Source organism: Notamacropus eugenii, chromosome 5 (assembly GCF_028372415.1).
Source record: "Notamacropus eugenii isolate mMacEug1 chromosome 5, mMacEug1.pri_v2, whole genome shotgun sequence".
Taxonomy (NCBI): Eukaryota; Metazoa; Chordata; class Mammalia; order Diprotodontia; family Macropodidae; genus Notamacropus; species Notamacropus eugenii.
Window position 1 is genome coordinate 58,114,344 of NC_092876.1, and position 27,278 is coordinate 58,141,621.

The 27,278-nt window shown below is 45.2% G+C and overlaps 1 protein-coding gene across 1 annotated transcript; it reads left to right on the forward strand.

Annotated features, from left to right (window-relative positions):
• Positions 1-21,726: 21,726 nt before the first annotated feature.
• Positions 21,727-27,055, forward strand: KLHDC7A (kelch domain containing 7A). Its single transcript, XM_072609086.1, has one exon. The coding sequence runs from the start codon at positions 22,470-22,472 to the stop codon at positions 24,927-24,929; it is 2,460 nt and encodes an 819-aa protein (XP_072465187.1). The 5' UTR covers positions 21,727-22,469; the 3' UTR covers positions 24,930-27,055.
• Positions 27,056-27,278: the final 223 nt, after the last annotated feature.

Genomic DNA, 27,278 nt, shown 5'->3' on the forward strand with positions numbered 1-27,278 from the left:
TGGAGGCAATTTACCTGGGCCTCTCTGTGCCAGCATCAAGGATTTCTCTAATGCTGCTGATCTGATGAGCTGCCATTCTGGATCTTGCTGAGAGGGCTTACTGTAGAGCAGGATTTTTTTGTTCTTTGTTTGGACACTTGGAGACAACAGAGTGAACCAGGAGAATTCCCCTCCTGCCTGTTGAATGGGCTTGTGTATGGTCCTCTGGCTCAGCCCATTAATAACTGTACTATCCTGCTAGGTGGATGTGTGCAAGCTGTAAGACCCTGGGCAAGTCACTTAATCCTGTCTGCCTCAGTTTCCTCATCTGCAAAATGAGCTGGAGAAGGAAATAGCAAACCACTCCATGATCTCACCCAAGAAAATCCCACATGGTGTCATGAAGAGTTGGACACAACTGGACAACAACAAGTAAAGAAAATCTGGCCTCACACAGATGTGCAGTTGGAAAAAGAAAGATTTTAATAAGTAAATCATACCTTAGCATTGCTATAAAAATAGTTTTGATTTCATGGATCCCCTGGAAAGATCTGCGGAACCCTCAGTATGAGAAAGGATGCTTTCAAGAATGGGATAAGATAAGATGAGAACTACTCTCAGACTAGTTGAGCTTGGAGGTGGCTGAGGATTCCCCCTGTATAAAGAAAGAGGCATTATAGCCTAGTAGTTAGTATGCTGGAGTTGGAGTCAAGAAGGTCTGGGTTCAAATCCCCCCTGGGATGCTTACTAGCTGGGTGTCCCTGATTAGATCACTTACTTAAACTCTCTGAGTCTCAGTTTCCTCATCTGCAAAATGTTCAAGTTGGATGTGATAGTTTCTAAAGGCCCTCTAGCAATAAATCTAGGATCCCAAGAGCTGCAAAATCTATATTGTCATGCCTACTTCCCAAGACTTCTGGGGAAATGATGTGTATTAAGTGGAGGAATGTCTGAGCAAATTCAGGGGTCTTGAGGTAATATGGCACAATAACAATGATAATATTAAATAAAATTAAAAATAATATTAAAATAATAAAAATCTGAAGTTTGTGAAGAGCTTTACATATTCTCTTCTATGATTCTCACAACCACCCTGAGGTAGGTGCTATTATGATTCCCACTAAACAGATGAAGAAACTGAGACTGAAAACACCCAAGTGACTTACTCTGAGTCCCAGGGCTTGTAAGTGTCTGAGTCAGGATTCATACTCAAGTCTTCCAGCAGTCAGATTCAAATCCTGCCCAGAAGACTTACTAGCTGTGTGACTTTGCGCAAGTCACTTAACCTCTCTGGGACTAGTTCCCTCCTAGGGAAAAAAATGGAGATTGAACAAGATAACCTGTTAAGCTCCCCTCTAGCCCTAATCTTCTGGCTTTCCTGTTTATTCCTTTGCACTGCCACTGAGGGGGCAACCAGAAAAAATGGGTTTTGATACAGAATATTTGCTTCATTCTCAAGCACAGAACCCCCTCCCGCTCCTGGAGCTGAGAAATCAGCGGTGATTAAAGTTTGCCTGTCTCCCTCCCTAGCCCAAGTTTCCTTTTCCGGAGCCGTCATCTCCACTTTCCTGACAATCAGACTCTTCTGCAAAGTTCCCCAGCATTGCCACACCTGGGGCTTCATCAAAGGTGCTCTGATTTCCCTCCAGCAGCCCTAAGCTGTCAGAAATCCTCCCCACTGACTATGGGGCCAGCATCTTAATGGGCTTGGGCCCACTCCCACCCTGCCTGCCTACTTCCCCCATCCTGGTGCCCCTCACAGTCATCGGCACTAGCCTCCTCCTCCACCACCAGCAAAAACAACAAATGCTAAACCCCCTTCTGATGCCAAGAAGGTACAAGGCAACCAAGGCTAGCCTGAGAAGACTGTAGTGGGAACAGATAGAGGGGAGGGAGCAGAATTCAGCCCAATGTAAGGAAAAACTTCCAAACAATGAGATATGTGACTGTGTCCAGTGGTGAACTCCCCATCATTCTATCAGAGGCTAGCTGGACACTGGAGGAGGAAGGAGGTTACAACCAGTGACTTCCCTTCTCCAGATGTAAGCCCCTCTATTTAGCGTTGAGGACCTCTCAGAGTCTAGCTCCAGCCTGACTTTCCTAGGTTTATTTCATATTCTCAAACCCTTTATCTAGCACCAACACCTCTTTGAATGTTTTGCCTCCTCCCTTTTGAATATAAGTTCCTTGGGGAGCACAGATCAACTCTGTTTTCTTGTATTTTATACCTCTAGGTCTTAGTAAAACTCTTGATAAACAAATACTAAATGTTGTTTTTTCATGCATTCACTCACTCAGTCACATCACGCCTTCACAATGCTACCTTCCAACCAAATTAGGCCATTTGCCTTTCATTGAATTTAATATACCCTCTGTTTACATGTGGGCAACTAAGGTGGATAAAGTGCTGGGTGCAGAGACAGGAAGATCTGCATTCGAATCCTTCCTCAGGTACTTTCTAATTGGGTAACCCTGGGCAAGTCACTTAACCACCGTTTGCCTCAGTTTCCTGATCTGTAAAGTGGGAATAATGATAGCCCCTGCCTTCCAGGGTTGTTGTGAGGATGAAATAAGATCCCATTTGTAAAGCACTTCAAACAGTGCCTGGCACACAGTAGTCACTTAAAAAATCCTTCTTCCCTTTCTGCTCCCCCGCTGTAAAACGTCGTTGTCTAAAGACAGAAGCTATTTTTGGTTCTTTTTGGTTTTGTATCCCCGGAGGACCTTCATGCAGTTTCTTACACAGTAACATGCACTTAATAAATGTGTCTTGGACAGGGATGGCCCAGACACTCAGGATCACACATCAAGTGAGTGGCACAGCCAATATTTGAGCCCCGGGCCTTGGGAGTGCACATGGAGGGCTCTCCAGCACCTTGGGACTTCCTCTCAAGCAGAAAGCCACCTTCCACAACAGAAACAGGAGAGACACCGAGGCTGCCTCCTGCCCAGCTTAATATTCATTCCAGTCAGTCATTCACCAAATATTCAGGAAGTACCTACTGAATGGGCACCGAACATGGCAGGCTTTGGGGTGGACAGCTTCAGGGGACAAGGGAGAGAAGAGGCCAGATGAGGTAGCTGTGGAAGCACATGGACACCTGCGGAGGGGAGGCTGAAGACGGCTCCTGGTCCCTGTTTGTCCTCGTGGAGATGCTGATTCTGACAGAAACCATCAGAGAGTCAGCTCAGTATTTATTTATAGGCTTGGGGTAGTGAGGGACCGAGCCAAGCAGCCCAAGTTTTCAAAGTCTAAGCAGCTTTGGGGAAATCAACTCTTTCTGCTGAATGAGAGGGAGTTTGAGGAAGAACAGGAGAGAGGAAGTGATTACAGGAGCTGGATACAGGGGTCAGGCTCTGTTTCCTGAGGAAAATGAGGCTGCAAAAGAGAAGAGAGGTAGAGATGGAGGAAACAGCAGCAAATGGTTCATTGTTCCTTCAGCCCAGCATTTACTACCCTAAGATGAACCGCATCTCTGCTCCGTCTCTATGCCAAGCCCACAAGGGTGAGCATCCCTGAGGATCTGCCCAACTGACCCTTCCTATGGCAGGAGAAGGAGCATAGGGGCCTGAGCCCCAAGAATGGGGCCAATCTTGTTTCATACTTATCTCTTGGTGAGAGAATCCACTCCCACCTTTTCCCAAGATGCTGGGTAACTGGGATGCCCTCCCACCTCTAGCCAACTGAAATACCCTCCCTTCCATCAATTAAATGCCCCACAGAAGCAAGTCAAAGCTCAAATGGCTTATAGGTCATAGAATATCAGGGCTGGAAAGACCCTTAGAACAGGGGATGTCAGAGCTGGGAGGGCCCTTAGAGCACAGAAAGTCAGGGCTGGGGGACCCTTAGAACACAGGATGTCAGAGCTGGGAGGACCCTTAAAACCCAAGATATCAGAGCTGGAAAGGGCTTTAGAATAGAGATTAGCTAGAACCTTAGAGGTCATCCCCTAAAATCCCATCCTCATTTCATCAGGGGAGGTGACTGAGGCCCAAAGACACAAGGTCATTTGCTCTCCATCACACCATCAGTAACAGATGTGGGGCTAGAATTTTTTTAAGCTCTCTTTTTATTTAAAATTTTCTGTTTTGTCAGGAACTTAATGATCAACAGAGACATTTTAAGATCCAAGAAACATGAAAGAGGGTTACGTAAGATACTGTGAACTTCTGTCACATACTGTTGGGTTATTTTAAGAACTACATATTAAGTTCAGCAAAGTAGTAGCAAGATGCTTGGGGATTTTTGTGTCCTCTACCTTTTGACTTTCCTCTGCGCATTTTTTAAAGCTTAAGTTTTTTCAATGTTTTATGATGGTCTTTTCCTCTCCTCTCATGTCTATCCTAACACTCTTCCCTAGGCACCATGGGTGAGCTTTTGTGAACTGAGGTTTCTATCACCATAAGCCCCTCACAGGATCCTTTTCCCTCACCCTCCAAACTCCTTCCCTTTTGTTGTGCCTTTAGTGAACAAGGAATCCCATCCATGTCTGCCTTTGCTCTGGTCCTCATCTATACTCTTGTGTTTTGGGTCCTGTGGCTGAGGTCCCTGAGGAAGACCATGAACTCTACTGCTAGAGTTAAGGTCCCACCTGGTTACTACCCACAGGTGGGAATTGGCCATACTCAGTTCCTGCGTGGGACTCAGGGATTCTGGGCCCTTGCAGCCAGGACTCACCAAACTGAGCCATGCCAGGCTTAATAAGAGCAGGAAAAACAGGTTTTAGGATGCAGCCACCCAGACTGACCTCCCACCCAGTGCTACTTCATGTCCAGAGTTTTAACTCTGAGGGAAGATTGGTGACCGAGTCTGTATAGCCAGTGTGGACGTTGTTAAAGGCCCCTTTGTGGCTGAGCCTGGCCTGGCTTGGCCTGGAAAGTGCATAAGTTTATGAGGTAGTCTATGGGTAAGAATGTGTGTGTGTGTGTGTGTGTGTGTGTGTGTGTGTGTGTGTAAGAAAGACAGAGAGAGAGAGAAAAGAGAAAGATAGAGGAGGGAAGGGACAGAAAGAGGGAGGAGAAAGAAACAGGGAGAGGAAGAAAAGGAGAGACAGAGAGAAAGGCAGAGAGAAAGAGGAGAGGAGACAGAGAGGAAGAAAAGGAGAGAAAGGAGGGAAGAGAGGGAAAGAAAGGGAAGGAGAAGTGGAAAGGAGGAAGAATTAAAGGAAAGAATAAGGAGAGGAAATGAGAGAAGGAAAGAAGGGAGAGAGAGAAAGAAAGCAAGAGAGAGAGAGAAAGAGAGAGAGAGATCACTGTTTGCTAAGCACCAAAGACACCAATGAAAGCTAGGAAGTCAGCTCCAGCCCACAAGGAACTGATGTTCCAATGGAGGGAGATAAAACATAAAGGAAAACTGGAAAGGGGAGAGGAAGACACAAACCACAGAGGCTGGGGGATGTCAAGGAAATGCTGTGGAACAGAATCAGATTAAACCAATGTGGGCCCATTCAAGTCAAGGACAGTTCTAGGAGCAGACTACAGGCATCCACCGGGGAGGAAATGTCCCCAGTGGAAATAAGTATAGAAAGCAGATGTGTGGGAAAATGGAGTGGCTTAGAAGGGTCCAAATTCTGACAGGTACTTACTAGCAATGGAACTCTGGGTAAGTCGCTTGACTTTTGTGCCTCAATTTTCTTATCCATAAAATAATTTTAAACCCCAATGTACTATGGAAATGGGAGTTACATTTGATCTTGTTATTGATGGGATAGAGACATATGGCTCAATGAGTGGGGTACTCACCCTAAGTACTTACTTGCTGAGTTGAGAGCTACCATCTAAGGATTGCCTTGTCCCACTGGACCCCAGCTCCAACTTTGTTGTTCCCTGACATTGACCCTGAATCCTTACTTTCCTGCTCCTGCCTTTGGGTCTTTTCAGGGTGGCAGCATAGAATTAGAGCAGTTGGGTGGGAAGGCAACAGCCCTGGATTCTAGCCCCAGCTCAGTCACTCACATGCTAGGTGACTGTGCAAATCACTTTCCCCCTTTGGATAAACCACTTTCCACAGCTATAGTTTGAGGGCAATAGAATATTCTATTCAACAAGCATTTAGTAAGCAACCAGCTATATACCAGCCATGGTACAAGTACCAGCACCTGTGATAAGTGCTGGTGATACAAAGACAAAAATAACACAGGTATACTGGGTAGAATATTGGACTTGGAGTCAGGAGGACCTGGATTTGAATGCTGTCCTAGACTAAGTGGGTGACTGGACAAATCTCTTAACCTCTCAGGTCTCAGTTTCCTCATCTATAAACTGAAGAAAATCAGCTGCAATCATCTCTAAGGTCCCCTCTAGCTCTAAAGCTATGATGCCCTGGTCCTTTACATTCCATTAACCTACATATATGTGTTTGGATATATGTATATGTACACATACATGTATATAACATACATATGTAATATAGAATAAATATGTGTGTGTTTGTGTGTGTATATGCATACATATACGTACATATGTATGTATATGTGTGTATAAATGTATGTGTGTGTGTGTGTATATATATGTGTGTGTGTGTATGTATATATATATCCCCCTCCCCTTTAAATTTCTCTTGGCCCTGTCATGTGCCATTCTCTTCCCTTCAGCTATTGAGCCAGACACCCCTGCCCAAAAGCCTTCCCTGATTCATCTCAGACAACTCTGATTATATCATTAGTACAAATTCCTCAGTATTAAAATACCAATTGTGCACTTCATTCCAATGAGACTTGTACCTGTGATGCTGTTTAAGTGATTCCAAATCCCTTTTCTGCATCTGTCACCTCTTCTCAGACTCAGACGGAGAGAGCTTAGAAACCACTCCCCCAGACTACCCTTCCTGCCAGCTCACACTATGAGCTTCCTGAGGGTAGGTCCTGTGTGTCTCTCCTTTCAGACTGGGTGGTGCCTGAGGACAAGAACTGTGCCTCTTCTCCCAAGGCAGGAAGTTAGGGAAGGGGGGGAATCTTTGCCTATGAGGACAGGCACAATAAATCCCCTCTCAGACTGAAAACTCTCCCAAGGCAGGGGCTGGGATTTCCCCCCTCAGCCTGAATAATTAATAAGTAATCATTGAACCTTCTTTCCCCTTCAGACTCGGGGATGAGGGAAGCGTCAGAGGCCGGGGACTGCACTTCAGTATCCTGGAAACAGTATCTGGAAACAATATCTCCCTCCTGAGACTGGGGTTTCCCCAAGGATGGGGATCAAATCTTCCTTTATTTAGTCTCCCCAGGGCCTCTACAAACAAAAGGTGCTCAATAAATGCTGGTTATTGTGGAATCTTCAGGAAATTGCTTCACATCTCAACTCTCTTCTTCTTTAAGACAGAGCAGGAGAAGCTTGAATGAACAAATGTACTTGATCTCTCTCTGCAGGTTCCCTGGTTACTGGAAGCCAACATCTCCAAAGATCCAGTTAACTCAAGGCAGCATTCACTCACCCTGCTGCCAACTGCCCGCATAAATCCACCTACCAATCAATCCAAAAACTGAAAAGCTGGCACTGAGAGGAGAGCCTTGGCCCCCAGAAGAAGTCTCTGGGGTGTGGGTTAGAGGAAAGGGGACACACCAACAAAGGAGTTGGAGATTTCTGGTTTGGAAGACTCTGCGGGACACCAGGTCATCCCCTTGCCTTGGAGCTGGTGTCCTCCAGTCATCTGGGACAGACAGAGTCCGTTTTAGATTTAAGAGAACTCTCTTTGTCATATACTGCCTGTGGGGGCTGAGCCCCCACCTCTCATCTGTAAAACAAAATACTAGCATTTGCATTGTCTGCTTCTCTGGTTGTGGTAGGAGTCTAACCTTCATGCTCCAAAGGTATGTGTATCAGGCACATCTCTGGGTGTGGGAGAAGGAATGACAAGACCTGTGATTTTACAGGGAAATGGATCAAACTCACTCTTCCAAAAGAGATGGGCAAACTAGTCTATGACTTAGCAGCTTAGGAAGTGTCCTGGGGCACTTTGAGGGCAAGGGACATGTCCAAGGTCACAGTCAGTTCCTCTCCAGGTTCAGCTCTCTATCTAAGCCAATTGCCTAGGGTGTAGTAGATATTTCATAAGTGTTTGTTGATTTGAACTGAACTGAACTTAATTGACTGAACTGGACTGGATTTTAGATTGGATTGGATTGGACAGAATGAACTGACCTAGGACAGTGAAAAAAATATTGACTCTGGAATTAGGAGATATCTCCATTTATTGCCTGTGTGAACATGGGCTAGTCACTTAATATCCTGGTCCTCAGTTTCCTCATCTGTAAAAATGGAGACAGTGGACTAACTGACCTCTCCAGTCTTTTCCATCTCCAGATCTATTATATGTAATAGATTATTATATTAAGTATGTTGTGCTATATTACATTACACTGTATTGCATTGTATTATATTACATTCTATTCTAATCTGTCTTTAGCATCTATATATTATATAATATATAGATATAATATATACCTAATAAAGAAATATTAATAAATTGAATAAATAAATAATTTTGAATTTTTAATATGAATAAATAATGAATATGCTATATAACATATAATATAGTTATATTATACATAATCTGTCTTTCAGGATCAGGAATGCTGAGAGGAAAAAACTATGATCTATGAATTCTTCCATGTGCCCATGACCTCCACTAAGGTAGATTGCAACTCCCAACCAGGATTTAATAGATGGTCTTTGTCAACTGTTGTGGACCAAAAAAATGACATGCATCACCTGGTAGCCAGCCTGGTGAGGTGCCTCTCTGCATTAGGGTAAGCTGGTCCTCAGCCATCAAGGACAGTTGAATGCAGAGAAGGGAATGATCTGCATCTGCAAAGGTATTTTCCTCTTCTGGGAGTTCCCTAGACCCCTATTCCCAGCTTGCATGGCTAACCCTGACAGAACTGGAATAGTCTAGGTAGGGTCACCTCCACACTGGGATAAAGAGGTAAACGGAGGAGGAGGAGCTGACATAAGGAATTCACAATGGAAAGCATTAACAGAGCCCTCTTGAAATAGGAGTAGTCATCCTCAAGGTGGCCTCCCAGGAAAGAAACAACCACACCCTGCCTTTAAGTTTCTTGAACACTTCATTTCTCTGAGTCTCTGTCTTAAAGTCACTAACCTTTTGGTGCCCAGGGTCACAAAAATGTGTCAGTCTCAGGAGGCAGTACTCGCACCAGGCCTTCCCTATTCTGAGGGGTGCTGTCTGTTTACTTCTGAATAGCAATGCTGCCTTTCTATCACTATGTTATAATTGAGGAAAGTGAGGCACAGAAAAATGATGCAAGGGATTCTCAGTCAAGGAAATTCCCTCTACTAATGGAGGTAAATGGTTCCTCTGTGACTTAAAGATTAAGAGAGACGCCTAGAACCCTGAGAAGTTCAGTGACTTGCCCAGAGTCCCATATAACCAATATGTGTCAGAGAGGAGACTTGAACCCAGGTCTTCTTGTCTCCATTTATAGATGAGAACTGATTATAAGTATGAGCACTACTTTTATCCGTTTCCAAATAGGAAGGAGAAAGCATCAGTGCAGTCTAGTCTCAGAAGACCAAGATCAAATCCCAGCTCTGCCACTTGGTACCTAGGTGACCTTGATCTAATCATGTGTCCTCTCTGGGCCTTAATTTACCTGTTTGTACAATGAAGGGATTGTACTAGATGATTCACGTCTAAGGTCCACTCCTACTCTAAATCTGTGATTCTATGAGATGAGTTAATGTCAGAGCTAGAACTGCAAATCAGTAGTCCCAGTGCCTTCATTAAGTCTAATCTGAATCCCTCCTGTTGCAAGACTTCAAGTCTCCTCACAGTCCTTTTCCCAATAGTCAACTGGTTCCCACTTTACCATATTAGACCCCCACGACCTGGGTTCCAGTCTAACCCTCTCCAATTTACACACATGTCAGTACATCACCCTCGTGTTGCCTTTGGTCCTTCCTGAAAACGGACAAACCACAATCAGTCCCCCATGCCAACCCTGGCTCTGTTTCTAATGTACAGCTCAGTAAAGGGTGCATGGTATCGAGCCGGACGAAACCTCAGGGATCATGTAGTCCAACTCCCTTGATTTACAGATGAGAAAACGAGGGAAATGACACACCCAGGGTCACACAGCTCATTGGCAGAGCAGAGAAATGAACCCAGGTCCTAATGTCATAGGTTCAGAGCTGTCAGAGCCTTTGAGGTCACCCACTTTGACCCTCTCCTTTGTCAGAGGAGGAACCCACACTCCAGATGCATTGCATGATTTATTTGCCCACAGAACACAGGGCAGAGGTGGAATTTGCACCCAGAGTCTCTGATTCCAATTTCTTCTGCTGCAGGCCAGTCCTCTGACTCCAAATCCAGGCTCTTTCCAGTATAGCTCAGATGTCATCTAGAAGAAACATCAGTCTCGTGCTGCTTGGCCCAGAGGGCAGAACAAAGTCTCAACATGCTCTAGTTGCAGAGAGACAGATTTCAGCTCAATACAAGGACAAGTTTCATAACAGTTAAAGATTTCCAAAGTGTGATCAATAACCTCGGGATAGAGTGAGTTCTTCATCACGGAAGGTCTTCAAGAAAAGGCTGGATGGTCCCCTATCAGGGATCCTGCTCAGAAATAAATGGCTTTGTCCTGAGGCCCCTTGGTACTCTTTTGGATCAGAGGCTGTGGTTTTAGCCTGGCCTTGGTTGCAGATGCTGCTGCACCTGGCCAGCTGTGGGGTTTTTCAGTGCATTGATTAGGAATCAGCCGCGTGTTACCATAATGGGACCACAGGGGCTTAGGGACTGAGCTGAAGTGAGCGACAGTCAGCACTTCTCAGGATTGTGGATGATGAGCCTTCACCGGCCCCTCAGGAGCCATAAAGCTGGGTCTATTGTTTCTAAGGACAAAGAGGAAGACAAAGGAGCCCAGAGTTGCATCTGCCTCCCCCACAGGCCAGGCTGTTCCTCCCCACTTTGGTGCTGGAACATTGTAGGTTTCCTAAGATTTACAGGTAAGAGGGATCTCAGATAGCTATCATCTAGTCTATTTTACAAAGAAGGAAACTGAGGCCCAAAAAGAGAAAGTGAACTGCCCAGGGATTTCAGGGAAGATGATGCCTGGTAAATCTGCTCCAAACCCCAACCCATGACAACATCCCTCCTCCTCACGCCTGTGCCTGACTGCAGCTCCCAAAACTAACCAGAAAGGAAAGATAACAATATGAAGACTTCAGGCTGGGAGCCCGGAGATGATTTCCAGTTCTAGCTTTGACTCATCTCACAGAATCACAGATTTAGAACAGAAATGGACCTTAGATATAAATCATCTAATACAAATCCTTCATTGTACAAACAGGTAAACTGAGAGGAGACAAGACTAGATCAAGGTCACCTAGGTACCAAGTGGCAGAGCTGGGATTCAACCTAGGTCTTCTAAGAATAGATCCCAAGCTCTTTCCAGAGAAATATGCTGTCTCGGACTTTGTCACTTAGTCTCTGGGCCTCAGGGTCCTAATGTGTAAAATGTGGGGATTGGGTTAGGGGATCACTGAGGTCCTAGAGTATCTTATGTGCCAAGAATTCACCTAACTCTAACATCTTATGTTTTAAGATCTTTCCTTTTCTAATATTCCATGTTCTAAGGCCCCTTCCATCTCATACATGCTAGGTTCTAAAATCCTATATTCTTAGCTCCATTCTAGCTCTGTCATTTTTTTTGCTCTAAGATCCTTCCCAGCTCTGACATTCTAGGTTCTAAGGGTCCTCCCAGTTCCGACATTCTAGGTTCTAAGGCCCCTCTCAGCTCTGACATTCTGGGATCTGGCATTCTATTTTCTAACATTCTGTGTAATTTACAAACCTTAAAGTATAATAGAAATGTGTACGTTGGGCTAAATCATTACTCTCTCTTCTCTCCTTTTTTTGTCATAAGCCCCAGGAAAGGCAGAGCATTTGCAGAAGCTTATCCAGCTAGTAAGGGTCAGAGCAGAGATTGGAACCCAGGATCCTCTGAATTTAAGCCCATAGGTCTTTCTGTCACATCATGCTGTTTGCCTGAATTCTTGGTCTTTTCAGTTCTGAAGGCATCCAGAATGGGGGTGGGGATGGGAGGGTGAAAGTCGAAGGAGATCATTCCTCTCTCCCATGCTTACCCTGTAATCCTTCCATTTTTCCCACCCTCTCTGTCCACAAACCTCACCATCTGCTGTGTAGACACTCATGCCACCTCCCCCCAACCCCCCAGTCCAGCCCCTTCCTCTTAAACCCAGGCCCAGAAGTCCCGTCTGTCCCTTTCCCAGAAGCCAGGGAGCTTTCTGGAGGCACATGTCAGAATATGCTACTCTTAATATAGAAGGCAAAACTAATCCTCTTTAAGATCGGTCTGTTTATTTGCATCACAGGCGCCTACGTTAGATTGTTTTATTCTCCCCCCTGAGCAAACTGAAGAGTTCTCAATTTGTCCTCACGGCACAGAGAGACACCAGATTGTCAGCACCCAGGCACACACACAGCAGCCCAATATAGCCTTCCAATTATCTTTTAATTTCGTTCCTGTCTTCATTTGTTTATTCTGTTTTTTCCAAGAAGAAAAAAAGCTCTGATTTATAGAGTTCAAAGCAGCCAGCAGGAGCCAGGCTTTCGTGTTCACCTGCTCCATGGTTTGCAGAGGGAGAGTCGCCCCCATCTTCCACTTACAGAGACCCCCCTCAATGGAAGCCAGCCCTAGTAATGCTTATCCTAGGACCCAGGGTTCCTGCTAGTGTGTCCTGGAAAAACCATTGGGGCCCCTAAGGAGCAAAATGGAGTAGGAAGTGTCACACACACACACACACACACACACACACACACACATACACACACACACACACACACACACACACACACACACACACACACACACACAGCAAAGAGCTAGCCCAGGCTCCAAGGGGAAGAGGAAGTGACTGGGAAATAACCCATAGGCCTCTGGGAAGGGGGGTGGGGTGGGAGAAGGGGAAGAAGGTCAGAGAGGACGAAGGTGCCTGCCCTAAAGGATTTACTTTCCAATGGGAGAGAGTGCAAATAAACAAACTATTGGATATGTACAAGATACATACAGAGTAGATGGGAAGTAATCAGAAATAACAAGTCACTGGAGGAGGTGGATGGAACAGGTAGGAATCTGATATCTCAGATCCTTTCCTGCTTTAGAGAGTGATAATTCAATAATGCTACCTTCAAATCTAGTTTTTGTGTCTGTTACCAAACAGAGGCAGCAGGGGTGAACAGGACACCCCCTGCTCAACTGGGTCTGACCCTCCAGGTCTACTGACTTTAGTCATAAGGGAACACCTCTATGGATGGACATAGGCCATGACATACCCAGATGGATTTGGAGGGCCTGTCTAACAGCCCAGCTCTTTGAATAAATGTTGGTGAAATGCCTATTTCCACCAAGATTTAAGCCTGACCTGGGTTCCTGAGAACACTAGTCCAGTGTTCTCTGAAAACACCTTCCTACTCTAAATTCAACTCCATGACCCTTTCACAGACTCATGGAAAAGGAAAGGATGTTAGAGGCTAGCTAACCCAACCTGCTCATTCTAGAAAGGGTAAACCAAGTCTCAGAATGGTTAAGGGTCTTTGCTCAGGATTATACAGTTAGCAGGTGTCTGAGATTTGAATTTCTCTCTTCTGAATTCCAAGACTGTCTACTACACCACACTATCTGATAGGCTCAAGGTAAAGTATTAAATACTAACGTATGAAGACACCTCCCTCAAAAATATTTATTGCCCTCAAGGAGCTTATAGTCTACTGAAGAATTACAATAAGGAAAGAGGCAATTGGAGAAAAGAATAACTAATAACAGCTAAAGGGATGTGGGAAAGTCCTGTGGGAGGTAGCAGCAAGACTGGGAATTCTGACAGGGAGGGTAATCCAAGCACGTAGGAGGCAGGCTGGGCTGAGGTGCGGAGTCAGGGGGGGCCAGCCCATCTAACTCATTCCCTCTTCTTGGTTCTTCCTGGTCCCTAAAATACCTTTCCTCTTCACTTCTGATCTGTATTTCCTCGTTCTCTTTCTGGAAGAGTTTTCTCACCCCTGGCTCAGAGGACTCCTTAATTCTACGCTCCCTAGGTAACCACATGTTTTAATGTCCTCGATTGGTTTTGTGAAAACATGTCAGTCAAAATAATATTATGGGGTGGGGGGAAGGGGGAGCTGTCAGTTCTGAAGGAGGTAGATGTCATTGGTAGAAGTCAGGACTGGGAGGCAGAAGGCATGTCCATTAACCTCTTGGAACCCTCACTTTTCTAATCCACGAAACAAGGATGACAAAGCTTTCCCTCCCTACTTCAGAACGTTTTCCCTGCCACAGTATTTAAAGCCAAAGAGATGCAGCACTGAGTAGTGAATACCTCTGATCCATATTGGCTGAGTGTCCCTGGGCAAGTCACTTCTCAGGGAGAGAAGTGATACATGACTTTGCTGAAGTCGAACCAGTAGCAACAACAGCAACATAGTCAGGATCTGGAACCCGGGCCCTCTGACTCCAAATCCAGGTCACTATTCTCCATGAATCTTGCTCCTCACACAGACCCTCTCCTTTACAGATCCCCCCTAGTAACTTGTGTTCTCCCTCCCAAATATCTTGTATTTATTTGCATTTATCCTTTTTATATTTTATATATTTTATTACTATCTATATTATATTTTATAATATAATATACTGTCTCCTTTTCATATTATACTGTCTCCTCAAACAAAATATAAGCTCCCTGAGGGTAAGAACTATTTGGTTGTTTTCTTTTGTGTCCCCAGTGCCTGGCCCCTAATAGGCACTTAATAAATGCTTACTGATTGATTGACCCACACTGCCTCCAAATAGTGGGGCCCAGGTGTACGTAAAATGCTTTGTAAACCTTAAAAAGTCATGTCACTGTCACCTTTCATTATCCTCATTATAATGCTAACAATAGGTGATTGGTCCACAGTTTCCCTGAAGGGTTTGGCGATAAAGTATTAAGGAAGTCATAGGAAACCAGTGTTGGTCTGGTTACCTTCATGAGGACTTGCCTATACTAATCTATGCCTGCCTATTTGTCATGACATGGTAAATAAATGCATTCATTATTTCTTCTACAGGTTCTGCCCATATCCAAACACTCTAAAGGGAGAGGACCATAATAGGTTGTCCATATTTATTGACCCAACTGGAAACCGGACCCCCCACATGGCTATCTGACCTGGAGCAGAGATGCTCTAAACTACATCACAAACTAATGGCCATCCAGCCTCCATCTGAACTTTTCCAGTCGTAGTGAATTCTCTGGCCAGCTAGATGGAGAGAGCACAAGGCCTTGAATCTGGATCGGAGTTCAAATCCATCCTCAGACACTTACTAGCTGTGTAATGCTGGGCAAGTTGCTTCACCTCTGTCTGCCTCGGTTTCCACTACTGTAAAATAGAGATCATGATACTACCTGCCTCTCGGGCCTGTTATGATTTTCCAGCCAGCTGCACTCACTCTGGACAGCGGTGGCACTCGTTCTAATCAACTTCTCCAGGTGAATTCATTTTGGATTTTTTTGATGGGGGATTTCTGGGGATGAGAAAGGGAAAGGGAAGAAGTATTTATTAAGCACCTACTATGTGCCATGCTAAACTGTGCTAAACACTTTACAAATATTTTCTAATTAAAAACATTTTTAAAACCCCTAATGTGTGCCATGGGCAGCCGGGTGGTGCATTAGAGTACCCCTGTGGCCTCATACTGCACACCTTCCCTCACCCCTTTCCAACTTTATTTTGCGTGTTGTCTTTCCTCATTAGGTTGTAAAGAGGGCAGGGACTGTCTTTTTCTGATTTCTATTCCCAGCGCTTCGCACATTGACACATGTGGTTGTTGTCATTTTTTCTATTGTGTCCAACTCTCTTTGACCCTATTTGGAATTTCCTTGGCAGAGACACTAGAGTGGTTTGCCATCTCCTTCTCCAGCTCATTTTACAGATGGGGAAACTGAGGCAAACAGCTTGCCCCAGTGTCTCTCAGCTAATAAGTGTCTAAGGTCAGATTTGAACTCAGGTCCTCCTGACTACAATCCTGGCACTCTAATTCACCACCCAGCTGAAGGGCTTTTAAGAATGTTTATTGGCTAGACAATATTTGTAAAGTGTTTATCACAGTTTAGCAAGACACATAGGAAGTGTTTGATAAATGCTTATTTCCTTCCCATTTCCCATTCCCAGTCTTTGATTTTTCCCTTCTCCATAACATCCAATTAGTCATCCAGTCATTTGGACTCTAACCTCTGCAGTGTATTTCTCACTCCTTCCCTTCCAGCCTCTCTCGCCACTGTCACCACCCTAATCCAGGTCCCAGTCACCTCTCACCGGAGGAATCCGGTAGCCTCATAGTATTATGGTACCATACAATGTCAGAGCTGGAAGGTACTTTATTTTGTAGATACTAATGGTAGGTTTGCTTTTACATGGTGCTGAAACCAAAGGCCTAGCCTTCGAATATCAACCTTCTTTATGTGCAGTTGCATGACTGTGAAAATCTCAGAGTTCGTGGGATGGCACCTCTGAGGCCAGATCCATCCCATCCTTGAATCAGAATTCCCACCATAACATCTAGTACAAGTGACCGTCTGAGCTGACTTTGAAGACCTCCGACGATGAACAATCCACTATCTCATCAGTTTGAGAACCAGCCCATTTCCCTTTGGGAAACCCAGATTAACTGAAAGTTGTTCCTTATCACCAAACCCAAACCTCTGCCCACCAATCTTAATTCTACCCTCAGGGGGCCAAACAGTTCCAATCCAATCACTTTTTGAGGTGATTTCCTTTTCACCTTCTTCTTATAGTTAGATTTGGTTCAGTGTTCCAGCCTGCCCACAACTTTGGGAATCTTCACCACATCATCCATCTCCTCCAAGATCTGGGTGGTCTGTAAAGTCAATGAGGAAGTCAACTATGCCTTTAACCAAACAAGAATTAAAAAAAAAAAAAAAGTAACAGCACAGAGCCAATCACTGATCCCTGGGGAACTCCACTGGATACATCCCTTCAAGTTGACATCAAACCATTAAGGGCTACTCTTTTGGACCAGTCTTTGAATGAGTTCTGAATGCACCTCATCGCACTTTTGGTTCAATGGGTCCTCAAACTTCTTGGGCTTAGAACCTCCTTAGGGAGTCAGCTGGATGGCACAGGAGAGAGAAGAAATAGGAATTCTTGTTCAGTCATTTCAGTCATGTCTGACTCTTTGTGACTCCATTGAGGGTTTTCTTGGCAAAGATACTAGAATAATTTTGCCATTTCCTTCTCCAGCTCATTTTACAGATGAGGAAACTGAGGCAAATAAGGTTAAGTTATTTGTCTAGGATCACACAGAACTCAGGAAGATGACTGTTTCTGACTTCAGGCACAGCTGCTCTATTGACTGCACCATCTGGCTGAAATTAGGAAGACCTGAGTTCCAATCCTGCCTCAGACACTCCAGTACTGTGTGACTCTGGGCAAGTCACTTTACCTCTGTTTGCTTCAGTTTCCTCAACTGTAAAAGATGGGAGAGGGGTGAATAACAAATAAATACTATACAAATGCTTATTCCTTCCTTTTCCCCTTCCCTTTTATACCCTTAAAATTATTGATGCCCCCCCCCAAGAGCTTTTGTATATGTGGGTTATAGCTATCAATGCTAGTAATATTAGAAATTGAAGGATCTTAATGGTACCATAAAAAAATTTTAAACTCACAGACCACAGCACCCCCCCACCCCCACCCCGGGTCTCAGGAACCCTCAGGGCTATTAAGTCCACACTTTAAGAACTACTTTTCTAGCTTTTATCTTTTCATCTTTTCCAAACTGCTTTGCTAAAATCTAGCTAAATTCTATCCATGGCACCCCCTTGATCTACCAGTCTACTAACCCATCAAAAAAATGAAATTACATCAGTCTAGTTTGACCTGTTCTTAATGAAATCATGCGAGTCCTTTGAGATCACTGCTTCCTTTAATAAATGTTTGCTAACCATCCCTCCTTGAAGCTGGCACCTTTCCTCTAAGATTACCTCCAACTTACTCTATATCGTTTTTGCACATAATTATTTCCATGGTGTTTCCCTCATTAGATTATAAGTTGCTTGAAGGCAGGGGCTGCGGTTTGCTTTTCTCCTTATCCTCAGTGATTAGTACAGTGTCTGGCATACAATAGGTGCTGAATAAATGCTTCTTGAATTGGCTTGACATTCTAGAATTTTACCAAGAATCAAAGCCACGCTCACTGTACTTTAGGTTTCTGGATTCATTTTCTTCCTTAAAAAAAAGTAGGATATTTGCCTCCCTCCCATAGTTTCTAGTTCTCTTGTTTTCCAGCTATTCAAAGTGGCTCAGTCATTATATATATACACCACCACCTCTGAAGATTTAAAGTCGGAAGTCATTCAAAAACATTGGAGAGGCACATGGCAGATAGGATGGCCATCTTCCATCCTCAAGAATGAGCTGCACAAGAGACAGGCTGTAAAGGATACCATTTCCATGACTGGAAAGGGAAACAAGAGTTTCCTTCATTTAGCAAGAATGAGAGCTGCCCTATCAGTGGACAGCCTACGCGTTCCATTGGGAGCTATTCAGTGTCCCTGAGACACTGAATTTTTCCCTGGGAAAAGATCTGAATTTGGTGGTCCCCAGCATAACAGGTTGGAGGCTTCATGGAGGATTTATGGGAAGATGTGTTAGACATTTACTGAATGAGAAAGAGTATACGTGCTGCTATTCTCCCTACTGGAGGGAGAAACCACTTGGGTGAGATAACAGAATCATCTTAGCATTCAAGTTCCTCCTAACTGTCCTGTGAGGCAGGGAGTGCAGCTATATCATTCCCATTTTACAGATGAGGAAAGGGAATCACTGAAAGGGGATTCTGCATCTCCAAGTTAAAACAAGTAGGAAGTAGCTCAGTCAGAATTCAAAGTCAATGGGCCTCAATGTCACTACAAGCCCTCTTATCTATGAACCTACCTCTGGTGCTCTCTCCCAACCCCAGTTCATCCATCCATCCATCCTGCACCAAAGGTGAAATTAATCAATCTTATGTCATGAACTGTAGGATTTGGAGCAGAAAAGGATCTTAGACATCACCAATTTAAACCCCACAAACACTTTTATATATGAGGAACCTGAGAATTAGGTTAAGGAAGGAAGAGAGGAAGGAAGGAAGGAAGGAAGGAAGGAAGGAAGGAAGGAAGGAAGGAAGGAAGGAAGGAAGGAAGGAAGGAAGAAGGGAGTAAGAAAGGAAGGACAGAGGGAGGGAGGGGAAGGAAGGAAAGGAGAAGGGAGGGAGAAAGAAATGGGGAGGGAGAGAGGAAGAGAAAGGGAGGAAAGAAACTCATTAAGAGATTAGTGTACACTATGCTTCAAGCTTGGGATGCAAATACAAAAGTAAAAGGTTACCTGCCATCAAGCGCCCTACATTCTAATGGAAAAGACCAAGAATTAGTGAGATCAGTAGCCATGGGCGAGAGTTTGGGTCTGGAAAGTCTCAATAGAAGTTGAAAGTGAAAGCCACACTCAGGTAGCCCAAGGATGCACACTTTCCTAGAGTAACACAGCGTTCACTTGTTTACAATTCTCAAAACTAGAAGTGAAAAGGGGGTGGAAATATGGAATTTAGAGGAGAGGGGTAGTCAGGAAAGAGTGGCTTAGCTCCTCCCAGTCTCTGATAAACAGAAGAGTCATTATTCAAATCCAGATCCTCTGTCTACACATTCAGTTCAAACTCACAACTCTAACTACTTCATTCCCTTCCTGGTATAAATTTGTTAACTACAGATAAAGGTTAGATTTTTTAACCTAACCAACTAGGTCCTCCACCATCTGTCTCAGTCTACTGGAGCCAGAAGGGGTCTTGTAGATTACCTAGACCAGCCCTGATTTGCCAAAGGTCACCCAGTGAGGTACTGGTAAGGGTGGGATTAGAACCATGGTTTCTCCCAGCACTCAAGTCCATGCTTTGTTTCATTTTGTTATTTTTTTCTTGAGTCCAGCTAATTCTCCCCAATCACACCCCAATTGCTCCTCTTAACTGCAATTCCCTCTACTATAATAAAAGTTGTTTTGCTAACAGTTTACTACATTCACTCCCTGTCCTGAGCTTCTCGGTAATAATAACAAAAACCCACATTTACACATCATTTTACCCTTTACATTTCAAAGAATTGTCTCTATCTCAAATACTATCTCAACATAGAATACTATAGCCTAGGGGTAGCCCACGTGTATATTGTCATTCCTGTCGTAAAGACAAAAGACTGAAAGCTAGATGGTTGGAACCTGGACTACATTGCTTTCCCACCATCTCTCCAGAGTGCAAGCCCCTTGAGAGGAGGAATTGCTTCACTTTTATCTGTATCACCCCTAACTCAGAGTCTTGGCAGGACTAGGTTCTTAATAAGTGCATTTTGAATTCAAATCTGGCTAATAGCTTTAGAACTGGAAGCAGCCACTTAATCTAACCTCCTCATTTTGAAAAAGAGGAAACTGTCATTTTTATTATATTGGCCCTGCCTACCCATGAACAGTTAATATTTCTCCAATTATTTAAATCTGATTTTAAGGATTTTTAGAAATAATTTTGTTCATATAGTTTTGGGGATTGTTTTGGCAGGTGCGTTCCCATGAATTTTATACTGTTTAGAGTTGTTTTACTGTTATACTGTTTTATACAATATTATATAATATACAATTATACATAATACAATATGCAGTTATTATACTGTTTAGAATTACTTACTATTTCTTCTTGCAGGGTTTTGTTTGTGATATATCATAATATTGATTATTTGTGTGGATTTATTTTAAATTCTGCTACTTTGCAAAAATTATTGTTTCAACTAACTTTTTAGTTGAGTCTTTGGAATTTTCCAAGTATATCATCATATCATCTGCAAAAGCAGATAGTTTTATTACCTCATTCCCTATTCTGAGTCCTTCTTTTTCTTTTTCTTCTCTTACTGCTATTGCTAAGATTTCCAATGCAATATTGAATAATATTGGTACATCTTTGAGCAAATAAGTCTGAATATTATAAATACCCAAATTAACTACACTGGACATATGAAGGAAGACACTCCATGTATCTAGAGAAAAAATTAATAAGGAGAAGTATGAGCAGAATGGTTTTACATATGCATATACATTTGTATCTAAATAGTAAAGGGAGGGGAGGAGAAAAAATTTTTTAAAATAAATTTATATGATAACCTTATTATATATTTTAAAAGAATGGCAAGCTTCACATAATAGATTTGCAGTTTCATGTGCAATCATCTTTTTTATTACACTGTGTTATGGAAATGCTTGTTTTAGTCCATAAATTAAAAATTAAATCAATAAAACTTTTAAAAAAGTAAAAGAGGAAACAGAAGCCTAGAAAGAACAAATAACTCAGGATTGTGACATCCTATCTATCTAGGTCATCCAGGGCAAATCCTTCATTTTTATAATTGAGAAAATTGAAGTTTAGGTAGGTTAGGGTTAAAAGTGATCTATCCAAGGTCATACAGGCAGGAAATAGTCAAGGAGGAATTCAAACCCCTGACATTGACTTCTGAATCTGTCAAGAGATTTTTCTCTAGAATTTGCTGCCCCGTGAAGGGCTCCACACATTTCCAGAGACCCCGTGACAAGACTTTGAGAGCTGTAAGGGACCTTGGTGACCAACTAACCCAGGGAGTACCTGAACAAGACCCTGCAAGTGATCACTCAACATTTGCTCAGAAGGCTCTCCTCCCCTAACCTGGAGACAAACAGACTACATAGATGGGTGCCGAGGTTCTTTTTAATAAACCAGTTTGGAGAAGAAAGAAGGCAAGGAAGGGGTGTAGAACCAGAAAAGGGAGGGGGAGGGGTGTCAGATCAGGTGGTTTGGATTTAGTTCTTGGCTCAAGCCCTCAGCTGCTCTGTGTTCCCGGAGGCCCGCTGTGTGACTGCTCCCCTGCCCCTTCCCTCCCTCTGGAACAATAGTCCCAACCCCCACGACCGGACCCAACTGGGCAGGCGGGAAGAGAAGTATCCCCAGTGAGGATCCATTGACCCTCCCTCTACCCCCACCCTGCCCCATATGAGGGAAAGCACCAGGTCAGAGTCCTCCCCTGCCAGGAAGATTTGCAAAGGCTGAAAATGAAAATAGCCAAAATCAGACTGTGTTTCCAGGCATCAGGTGACTCTTGCAAAGGATTCTACCTCTCCAGCGTCCTGGGTCTCTATTTACCTGGATGACAATAAACTTGTCTGCCGCTGCCTGAACCCTCCCCTCAATCCTCCCCATGCAAAGCACCTATGGCAAGAAGGCGTTGTCCTCCAGGCCTGCTCTCTGCCAGCTGCTGCCCTGGAGGTGCCCGCTGCCAGCCAGCTCAAAGTCACCTCTGCTTCTGCTTTGGGGACAGTGCCAAGAAGGAACCCCTCAAAGCAGCAAGAACCAGTTTTGGTTGGGCAATAATTAATCAGATTCCTTACATTCCTTGGCCTCTGTGGGGCCTGTTACCCTACGATGAGCGACAGCAGCTCTGAGCCCTGGGACTGGCATTTGGAAATGCAGTTTACTGGAAAGCTCGTGTTCTCTGCTGCTGCCCTGCTGCTGGGGACTCTCATATACAGACTGTACAAGTACTGGCCGGCCCGGGACCCACCTAGGGGTGGCACAGCAAAAGCTGATGTCACTGCCACTGAGGAGCCCGAGGTAGCAGGCCAGGTAGATTCTGCTAGCACCTCACCCAGAGCTCAGCTGCCAGGCCTCAGTCGGCGGCGACAGGTCATCAGGGAGGAGGGAGTACAAGGTAACCCAGCTTTGTGGAATGGCCAGCCAGGAAGTGCTGGTGGGGCCTCTGACACCAAAGCCAGAGGCAGCCTGGACCTTGGAGATAGGCATCCCGAAGAGAACAGAGGGGCACACTTCAAGACTGAAGAGCAACACCCTGGAAAACTCCTGGTCTGGGACTGTCTGGGAGAAAAAGGAATCGGACAGGGTAAGAACTGTGACTATGAACTTGAAAGCCCCCAGCCTGGACTTGCTCAAGATGATAATGAAACAGACTGCCCCAGTGACTCATGGCAGGAGCCTGGGCTCCTCCTAGACTGTATCAGGGGGCAGAGGAAGGAGGAGATCTCTGATTCTGGCAGTAAGAAGGTTGCCTGTGCCGCAGGTTTGGGGGACATGAATAGGAGCTGGGTCTTCACTCAAACTGCTGGGGTCAGCCAGGAGGGTGTGGGGCTTATCAGGGCCACCTCAGACATGGGCCTGGCTGTCAGCCAGCATGCCAGGGAAGCAGATACCTCTTATGTCTTCTCTTCCCTGGCCAGGGCCCAGGTAGAGGAGAACTTTCTTGGGGAGCAGATGCTGAAAGGAAGAGTTGGGGGGCCAGGGGAGGCACCTGCCAGTCCTGGCCTAAAAGGGAAAATCTATGACTACTATGTGGAGTCTACCTCCCAATCCATCTCCAGAGACATGCTGGCCCCAGGAGCCAGCACCCCTGGGATCCTTGGAGGGATAACTGTGCCTCAGGGCTCACCCTTGCTCCCCAGTTTTGGGAGGCTTTCAGCTCCACCTCAGAGCAGGTTCTCTGATACCAGTTCCTTGACTTCACCAAGCTGTGCCCATCCTGAGGACAATGTTAAGGATAGATGTGAGAGCGTCCTTTCCGTTCAGAGTCCCTCTTTGCCACCTGGGTCTGGCATCAGCCGGAAGAACAGTTTTCTTCAAATCGCAGAGAACCCAGAGTTCCAGCTGCAGCTACACAACACGGGGACCTCATCCTCCAGTGACATCCAGACAGCCTTCCACTCATCTGCAGAGTCTCCAGATCTCAACCCAGCTGCAGCCAGTCTGGAACCTAAGGTGGAGCTGGTAGCTGGGACCAACTTCTTTCAGCTCCCCCTGGTCCCTGGGGCTGCTCAAAACACCCACCTGGACCTAGGCAACTGTTACGAAGTGTTGAGTCTGGCCAAAAAGGAAAAGCTGGATGCCCTGAAAGAGGCAGCCTACAAGGTAATGAGTGATAACTATCTCCAGGTCCTTCAAAGCCCCGACATCTATAGTCGTCTGAGCGGGGCTGAACGGGAGCTGATCCTCCAGAGGCGGCTCCAGGGGCAGAAGTACCTGGTGGTGGCAGATGTCTGCCCCCAGGAGAGCACTGGCCGCCTCTGTGCCTACAATAACGAGCAAGATACCTGGTGGCCCCTTGCCAGCCTACCCCCAGAGGCCACATCCCGGGGTTGTGCCATCTGTAGTCTCTTCAATTATCTCTTTGTAGTGACTGGGTGCCAGAGAGTTGGGGGGCAAGCCTCCAACAGGATGTTCTGCTACAACCCTCTGACAGGCATCTGGAAGGAGATGTGCCCTCTGAACCAGGCACGGCCCCACTGCAAACTTGTGGTCTTGGATGGGTACATGTATGCCATCGGAGGTGAATGCCTGTACACAGTGGAACGCTACGACCCTCGCCAGAACCGCTGGACCTTCATGGCGCCCCTGCCCAATGACACCTTCGCCTTGGCCCACACAGCTACGGCTTGCGATGGTGAGATCTACGTCACAGGGGGCACCCTGCGTTACCTGCTGCTTCGCTATTCCAGGCAGGAAGACCGCTGGCGCGCCAGCCCCACGGCGGGTGGCAAGGACCGGACAGCTGAGATGGCGGCCGTCAATGGCTTCCTCTACCGCTTTGACCTCAACCGCAGTCTGGGCATTGGGGTCTATCGCTGTAGTGCCCGGACTCGCCTCTGGTACGAGTGCGCCACTTACCGCGTGCACTACCCAGCTGCTTTCCAGTGTGCAGTGGTGGACAACCTCATCCACTGTGTGGGCCGCCAGTTCCACCTCCGCTTCCTGGCCGACTACGTTTCCCCCCACTTCCTTTCCAATGAGCTCCAAGGCTTCCCATCTCCACAGGGCACCCTCATACCCACGGTCCTGGTACTACCTGCCCCCAATATGGCACAGACTAGGGTGTAGAGATCCCCTTATTATTTCGGAGGGACTCCCTCTTAGCCATGGAACAGTGGAAAGAGTATGTACTCCAGATTCAAAAGACCTGGGTTTGAATCTTGCGTCTGGCATGTGCCAGCCTGTGATCTTGGGGGAGTCCTTGCCCTTTTTCCAGCCTCAGTTCTCTCATCTGTAAATACAATGAACAATAATAATCCTGGAGTTACCTACTGTCCAGGGGGGTTGTGGAGCATGGACCTTGTAACCCTGAAAGCCCTGTAGAATGTGAGTTTGTTTAATACTTAGAGCATCTGTAATTTCTTTGATGGTGGTACTCCTTTCCCTGGTGCACATCCCAGATTTTTTCTATGGCTTAGCAAATGATCTCTAGGCTTTGTTATGGCTAAGGGCATTCCTGTTTTTCCACTACCCTGGGCTTGAGCGTCTCCAAACAGAACTGAACTGGTTCTCAGTAACAGAGGTAAGGTTTGAAACTGATTCTGCAGTAGAAGCCCTTCTGGCTCCATAGAACACCAGGCAGGTAAATCTCCCTTTCGGAGTTAGAAGAACCACGTTCAAGTCCTACCTCCCAAAGTAACTTTGGGCAAGTCAGTTCCGTCAGCTGTAGAATGAGGGTGGTTGGTCTCTTCGATCTCTGAGGTCCCTCCTCTGTGGGTCTTGACAGATTTTCGGCTACTAGCATTGGTAATCTTCAAGAATCTAGGGCCACCCCCACCCCAGCCCAGGCCTTGACAAGGCATCTTGTGAGGTTGGAGTCTTCTCCCTGCCACTAACTCTGTGGTCCCTTTTACCCCTCAGAGCTTCAGGTACACTAATCTTCCAAATGGGTATGATGTTCATTCCCCACAAGATGGTGCTCTGAGAGTCCCCAAACCTGAAATAAACTTTCACTGAACATAGAATTAGGAAGCCCCTATTTGTGTTGTGTGCAGAGACTGCCTGGAGTCCTGAGGACAACTGGGTTGTTTTAGAAAAAGCCTTGAACCTGTTCAAATTGGGTTCTGCCATTTACTCTTCCCATGAGACATTGGGCAAGTGACTTGACCTTTCGGGATCTCAGTTTCTTCATTTGTAAAATGAAGTCTTTTAAGGTCCTTTCCAGGTTTAGGACTATGATTCTATGACTGAGTTTAGTGTGAAGAAGACCAACCTGGGTGTAAATTCTGCCTTGTTCACCAGATGTATGATTTTGGTCAAGTAATTTAACCTCCACATGCCTCTGGCAATTCCCTGGGTCTTAGCTACTAAGTCATGGATTGGCTGCCATCTTAATAGGTTGGCAGAGATAGTTTCCATACTGGGAGTTTCCAGCAGGAAATACCAGATCATTTGTATATTCTCATGTGCAAACCAAATGCTGCGTAGGTAGCTGGAGGACATTTTAAGTTTAGATAGGGGACTAATCTCTGTCCTAATGAACTTTACAGTCCAATAGGTGGATCCAACCCACATCTTTGGCTGTGATGTCATGAAATAGAACAGAATCTTGGACTTGGAGTTAGGAAGATCTGACTTCAAGTTCTTCTTTACATACTTATAAGCTGTGTGAGACTGGGAGGGTCACTTAAAATCACAGCCTCAGTTGCCTCATTGGTAAGTTGGGGATAATAACACCTACATTTCAGGCTTGTTATGAGGCTCAAAGGAGGTAATATTTGTAAAGAACTTGACCAAACTTAAAGCACAATGTGAATGTTAGCCATTACTATTTTCTCAGGTTTTAACTGGTTTTCTGGTATAAACTGACATGAGAACTGGGGCCACAATTTGCTTCTCTGCCCTGTCATAACTGGAAGTATCTTATTTGTATAACTACCAGAAACATAGGTGACCAGTTTGGGGATTGAAGAATGTTGAGGAAGTGGCCAACAGCCTAGCCACCAGTGAATCCAGCTGATAGACCAGTAATAGAGTGTGGTCCCCAGGACTGCCCACACTCATGGACACACACAGGTGGGAAGGTAGCAAATGTTCTGGGTCGAGGTGGCATGAGAGAGGACCAGAGCTCCAAGGAAGCCAATTTATAGGAAAATCCACCTAGAGGGAGTGTAAGGTGAAGAAATCTCCCACTGTATTGGGTGTTTCCCTTGGGAAATTCCCCCAGATTCAAATATAGCAAAATCCTGAAATGACTAAGCCTCAACTCCATTATCTTCCACTAAAACTATCATGTTAATAAGTAATCAAGTGTACATCAAAGGAGCATCAAATGTCAGAGCTGGGAAGACCCTTAGAACAAAGAATGACAGAGCTGGGAGGGCCCTTAGAACACAGAATGTCAGAGCTGGGAGGGCCCTAGAACACTGAATGTCAGAGCTGGGAGGGCCCTTAGAACACAGAATGTCAGAGCTGGGA

Coding starts and splice junctions, on each gene's coding strand:
- KLHDC7A (XM_072609086.1), top strand. CDS start 22,470: ATGAGCGACAGCAGCTCTGAGCCCTGGGACTGGCATTTGGAAATGCAG.